General features: G+C 50.1%; 1 protein-coding gene across 4 annotated transcripts in view; it reads left to right on the plus strand.

Annotated features, from left to right (window-relative positions):
* The first annotated feature begins 259 nt into the window (after positions 1–259).
* The window catches only part of LOC140331824 (arf-GAP with GTPase, ANK repeat and PH domain-containing protein 3-like), a 44,699-nt gene continuing 39,057 nt past the window's right edge, over positions 260–5,901 (plus strand). For 3 of the 4 annotated variants that reach the window (XM_072413145.1, XM_072413144.1, XM_072413146.1), the window contains exon 1: positions 261–916. In XM_072413145.1, coding sequence (XP_072269246.1) covers positions 610–916 — 307 coding nt within the window. In that variant the 5' untranslated portion in view covers positions 261–609. Of the gene's footprint in view, positions 917–5,901 lie in introns of all 4 variants that reach the window. The other variant, XM_072413143.1, reaches the window with a different exon arrangement.

Consider the following 5,901-nt stretch of genomic DNA (forward strand, 5'->3'; position numbering starts at 1 on the left):
TTGGGGGAGGGGGTTGGGGGTGTAGATATTGGGGGGGCTCTGAGATGTATTGGGGGTGTTGATATTGGGGGGCTCTGATATAGTGTACGCTTGAAACATTGAAGCTTTTGATGGAAATTGGGGTACAATGCAATCCCGAGCTGCTCGATGACCGGATGTGGCAGCTGTGGTGGGCTCCGCAGTGACCGGAAGTGGCGGGAGGGGGCGGTGACGTAGCGATGACGCCAGTGCAGACGGGGACGCGCACTGTGTGTGGGAGGCGCGCTCCCGTTGTCGGTTCTGATCAGGGAAAACGGCAGAGAGCGGACACCACCCACCCGGGACCCCCCCCCTTCCCGGGGCTCTGACACCCCACCGAGAGACTAATCCCCTCCCCCTTCCTGACTGAGCTCCGCCATTAGCATCCCCCCGCATCATTAACCCTTAGCTGTGCCCATCTTCCCATCCTTAACCCTTTATTGTCCTCCTCGTCCCGTTATTAACCCCTCCCTGCCCCCTCCCCATCATTAACCTCTCCTTGCCCGCCTCTTCCCATCATTAACCCCTCATTGCCCCCTCTAACCACCATTAACCCTTCCTCTTCTATTGTCCCTTGTATTGGGGTTCACCATGAATTTCCCCCCATCTGGCCTGTCGGGGAGCCCCCAGTCTTCGCTCACCTCCCAGGTGTCGGTTTCGGGCTCCTCCGTGCCATCCCAGTTTGGGACGGTTCCACAATTTGGTTCTGGTCCAGTGTCGGCACCCCAGGCGGCCGGAGCGCCCCCTTATGTCCTATCTAACTCGGTGGCCATCAGAGCTGAGATCCAGAGGTTTGAGTCGGTGCACCCCAATATTTACGCCATTTATGATCTTATCGAGAGAGTCGATGACATGGCATTGCAGAACCAAATCCGAGAGCACGTCATATCCATCGAAGGTAAGTGCACCCTGGGGGGGTAACAACTCCGAGGGGGGGGGGGTATGTGGACGGAGGATGAAAAGGGGAGACATTTATCACAAGATGTCATGTAGCCCTGGCTGGGGTAGGTATGAGGCCAGGCTAAGGAAGATAGGGGTATGTGGCTCTGGCTGGGGTAGGTATGAGGCCAGGCTATGGAAGATAGGGGTATGTGGCTCTGCCAGGGGTAGGTATGAGGGCAGGCTATGGAAGATCAGGCTATGGAAGATTGGGGTATGTGGCTCTGGCAGGGGTAGGTACAGATGTGAGGACCTGGGTACTGATGGTAAAGTTGTTTGGGTGTAGCTGGGGTAGGTGCAGATTTCTTTGCCCCAGGTGTGGGGATGATCAGTGAACTCATGCCTCTCAAGCTAGCAGAATATGGGAGTGGTCAGTAGGGGCCCCTGTGGTCAGTAGGGGCCCCTGTGGTCAGTAGGGGTCCCTGGGTACACTCAGTGGCAGATCCGGTGCTGATATTGGTTGGCACAGACCCCCTGCTGAGCAGTCATGCATGTTAGGGGAGGTTGGACAATGTTGGGGTATTTTATCCAGAATTGTGACCATGTGGGGATCGGTGACAATATTGGCTGCCTGTTGGTGTAAGCCGAGGATATAATGGTGGAGCAGATATGGCCATGTATCACCATGTAATGGTCTTTCCCCCGAGGATGGAGGGTCTCTGCCGGGCGCCCTATCAGGACAGAGGGTCTCTGCCGTGTGCCGGGCATCCTATCAGGACAGAGGGTCTCTGCCGTGTGACGGGCGCCCTATCAGGACGGAGGGTCTCTGCCGTGTGCCGGGCGCCCTATCAGGACTGCCGGGCGCCCTATCAGGACGGAGGGTCTCTGCCGTGTGCCGGGCATCCTATCAGGACGGAGGGTCTCTGCCGTGTGCCGGGCGCCCTATCAGGGCGGAGGGTCTCTGCCGTGTGACGGGTGCCCTATCTGCGGCGGGATAGAATGTTGCTATAGCGGTAATCTCTAGGTGAAGGCTAAGGCAGGGGAGACCTCTGATTCGTGTCGCTGCACAAGGAACCCCATCAGCTGTTTGGTGTTCATCTTTGCCAAGTGAGTACCCAGCAAAGCCCGGGGGTAAGATCGGCTCCGGACACTATGGGCGGGGGGTGTGGGTGGTAGGTTTTCACCGGTTGTGGGCAGGATCACTGACCTCTGTAATGAGAACCAATCATAAAAGCTCCATTGATGCTTTTGGACCCCATGGAAACCTTGTGGGGTGTTTAGGATTATTGCTCCAGGAGATCACACATCTGCATTCCCCTTATTGGCCCCGCCATGCTGCAGATTCGTCCAATCACCTGCAGATTATCTGATCTCTGGCCCCGTCCTCTGTTGATCGTTGGAGACCGGGAATCCGGTGATCATTAGGATCTTCTGTATGTGGAGTTTTATTCTCCTTGTAATCTCTCGCTGGTTTCTTTGGGATCAGAGGGCCTAGGCCAAGCTTTACTTATGGGGTGACAACTGAATTGCTGTCTTTGGTTGCGTTGTCACCCAGACTTCAGCCTCCCATCACAGTGTCACCATCAGAAGCCTTGCTGTACCCCATCCCCATAGAAGCAGCTAATATTATTATTATACAGTATTTATATAGCGCCATCATATTACGCAGCGCTGTACAAAGTCCATAGTCATGTCACTGAGGCTGGAACATCACTGAGATCTTAAGTATGTGGAAGCTGGGGGCCCAGGGCCCTCTGGGTCGCCATAACACACTAAGCATTGGTGTTTTGTAGCGCAGGGGGTTTGTTTTGGGGTGTCATTGAGATCCAATGGCAGCACTTTAACCTTTTCAACACGGAGGACCCTAAAATAATTCTCAGCTCCTCGGGCCCCCCTCCTTTATTCCTCCGATTGGATTGTGTGCTGAGGCTTCTGATCTCCTGCAATATGCAGCCACGTGTATGGGAAGCTGCAGTGCCTGGGGTCAGTATGTGATACCCTGCCTATACTTTGCTGTGATTGGATGAACTGCCTGCGAGTCCAGGATTTATTATTGTGCTGGTAGCAGAGCTCTGACCAACATGGCGGCCACACTCCCACCTGAATGCCTAGAATATATATGACATGATGGGATCACAGAATGCCAACTGAGCTCAGAGAGGAAGAAGCAGCACAGGGTGCAAAGAAATGAGCTCTGCTGTTTCTCTTTCACTGTCCAGTCATAGGATGGGTATCGGGAGGGGACCTGTAAATGAAAGTGGAACTACACCAGGCAAAGATTAGTTTCCCTTCCTTGCTGGGCAGAGCTGTATATATTTCAGAGCTGGATGCACAGTAATCTATGTAGTGTTGTTGATGGGGTTTGGCGTAAAATATAACTGGTTCTGGATGATATGATGAAGCATTGTTGTATCCAGATTGGACTGTGGAAGGGCATCCGGCGCTGGTCCCCTCTGGATTGGACTGTAAGAGAGTGGCGGTCCCCTCTGGATTGGACTGTAGGAGAGCAGCGGTCACTGGTCCCCTCTGGATTGGACTGTAGGAGAGCAGCGGTCCCCTCTGCATTGAACTGTAGGAGAGTGGCGGTCCCTGGCCCCCTCTGGATTGGACTGTAAGAGAGTAGCAGTCTCCGGTCCCCTCTGGATTGGACTGTAGGAGACTGGTGGTGCCTGGTTCCTTCTGGATTGGACTGTATTAGAGCAGCAGTCTGCAGTCCCCTCTGGATTGGACTGTATTAGAGCAGCAGTCTGCGGTCCCCTCTGGATTGGACTGTACGGTCCCCTCTGGATTGGACTGTAGGAGAGCAGCAGGGGATCGGCGGTCCCCCTATTGGTTTTCCCGGGGATGAGCTGCACCGGCCTCCCTCCTTTCCTGACACGCAGTGATTGCGCATTATTTGTGAATCATCAGCTCTGTAATATTCTCAGGACTTTCTGTCATCTGGGACTGGCAGTGTTCCGGGAATCCCTGGTGTCCTCTGCCTGCAGGTGGCGACATGGGAACCTCATCGCGCTGATGTTGTTGTTAATTAGTCAGCTCATTAAATCTTAGAAGTGGAGGGGCCTGGGGATAAAATGAGGGGAAGGAGAATCTAGGACACCATCGCTGCCTGCAAACCCCATCTCATGAAACTTCTGGAAGATTTCTGGGTAAACTTTACACATATTTTCCTTCCTCAGAATGTGGTGACCATGGGAGAGCAGGCTGTTATTAAACGGGAGTTATATAGCACCAACATATTAGGCAGCGCTGTACAGATGTGAGGAATGGGGCACATTGAAGGAGATCACATTGAAGTAAAAGGCTTTGGATTATTCCAATAGAAAAGAGAACCTGTAGTAAGATACAAAGAATCAGACCATGTCACCTCCGGAGCAAGCTGTGACCGATTGATCTCCAATCTGATGAAGCTGTTCTGGGACCAATGCCACTCTGAGTCTATGACTATGAAGTCCAAAAGGTGCCAATCTTTGTTTTTTTTTTTCTTTGGTTGTTTGCTTGAATTTGATACAAAAGAGAAAAAAACTAAACAATGAACAGTAATCTCCCTGGCTGTTTTTTGGTGGTTACTGATGAGTTGGGTCACAATACAGGCGGTTAACACCCAGCTTCAAAATATTTCTCGGTTTAACACTGAATGAAGTTAAAAAACCCATAATTGTGATATTGTAGCCATATATAAAAGTGTTATTTCCGCTGGCCACCAAGAAATCGGCCGGGTTTCCTGGAGATGTGAAATGTAAGCAGGCAGAATTGTATTGCAGACCGGTGATCCCCTTCTGCATATAAACATAAAGCACTTACCCGCCTCTTCACATATATCCCAGCATTCTAGGGGACTGCCGGGACTGAATGAACTTCTGCGCAGATGCGTGGCCTGGCCAATCAAAATGGACGATGATCTGACATCCACACCTGATAAAAATGCAACAGATAGAGAAAAGGTGGTTATAAAAAAACATTGCCTGCCCCTTCTTCAATAATAATCCTGCCAGTCACACCTTTTTATTTGTATAGTCTGAGTCTGCTTTAAGAGTACCTCAAGGATAATTATTACTCTCTGGTGTCAGTACAGTTGGATGGTATATTCTATTACTCCCTGGTGTCAGTACAGTGGGATGGTATATTCTATTACTCTGGTGTCAGTACTGTGGGATGTTATACTCTATTTCTTCCCAGTGTCAGTGGTGTGGTGCAGTAATTTGTCATTCCTTGTTGCTGAATGTTGATGGTTGTTGCTTTTTTTTTGTTCTACAATTTATCAGCTATGAAAGTACTGAATGTCTTTTTGACAGCTGGAGATTGCCCTCTGCTGGCTGTACATTGAATAGAAATCTGTATAAAGAGGTGGCATAAGAGGAGGTAGGCAGTGGTGTTACTGATTCCATTGTTTGCTCTCCACCATTTGCAGCCCCCTCAGTCAGACAGTTTTCAGAGGTTGGTGCAGAATGTTCAGTCACAGAAGTTGTCCCTTCATCTTTATTGATGGACAGATGTGATGTAGCTCTCCTGTGATTGGGTGCTGATGTGCACTCCACGCTCACACCTGTCCGCTTTAACCTGGATACAATGAATAGGATAGGCAACATCATAGAAAAAGTTTTTCCCTGTAATGCTACCAGCACCACCCATTGCCACTTTGTAGGCTGGAGGACACTTTATTAGAATTTTAGCCTCCAGTGTGTCCTTCATTGCTCGGTGGTTTCTCTGATTTGTGTTTTTATCAATACGTAATGTTGAACCTGAACATAAAAATTTAAAATTTGCTATTGTAGCAAAAACATTCACATTTCTGCCAAATGCAGCACCCTGAAAAATCCAGTTTAAAATTTTTCCTGAAAACTAGCAGCTTGTTGTGCCAAAGCTCTCATGTCCTGTATCTTTATAGCTGTATGTCAGGTTGTTCATGAAATAGGTGAGTACTTCTCATAATGTCTCCGCGGTAAGGGGAGTACTTCTCATAATGTCTCCGCGGTAAGGGGAGTACTTCTCATAATGTCTCCG

The sequence above is a fragment of the Pyxicephalus adspersus genome, chromosome 5, assembly GCF_032062135.1.
Source record: "Pyxicephalus adspersus chromosome 5, UCB_Pads_2.0, whole genome shotgun sequence".
Taxonomy (NCBI): Eukaryota; Metazoa; Chordata; class Amphibia; order Anura; family Pyxicephalidae; genus Pyxicephalus; species Pyxicephalus adspersus.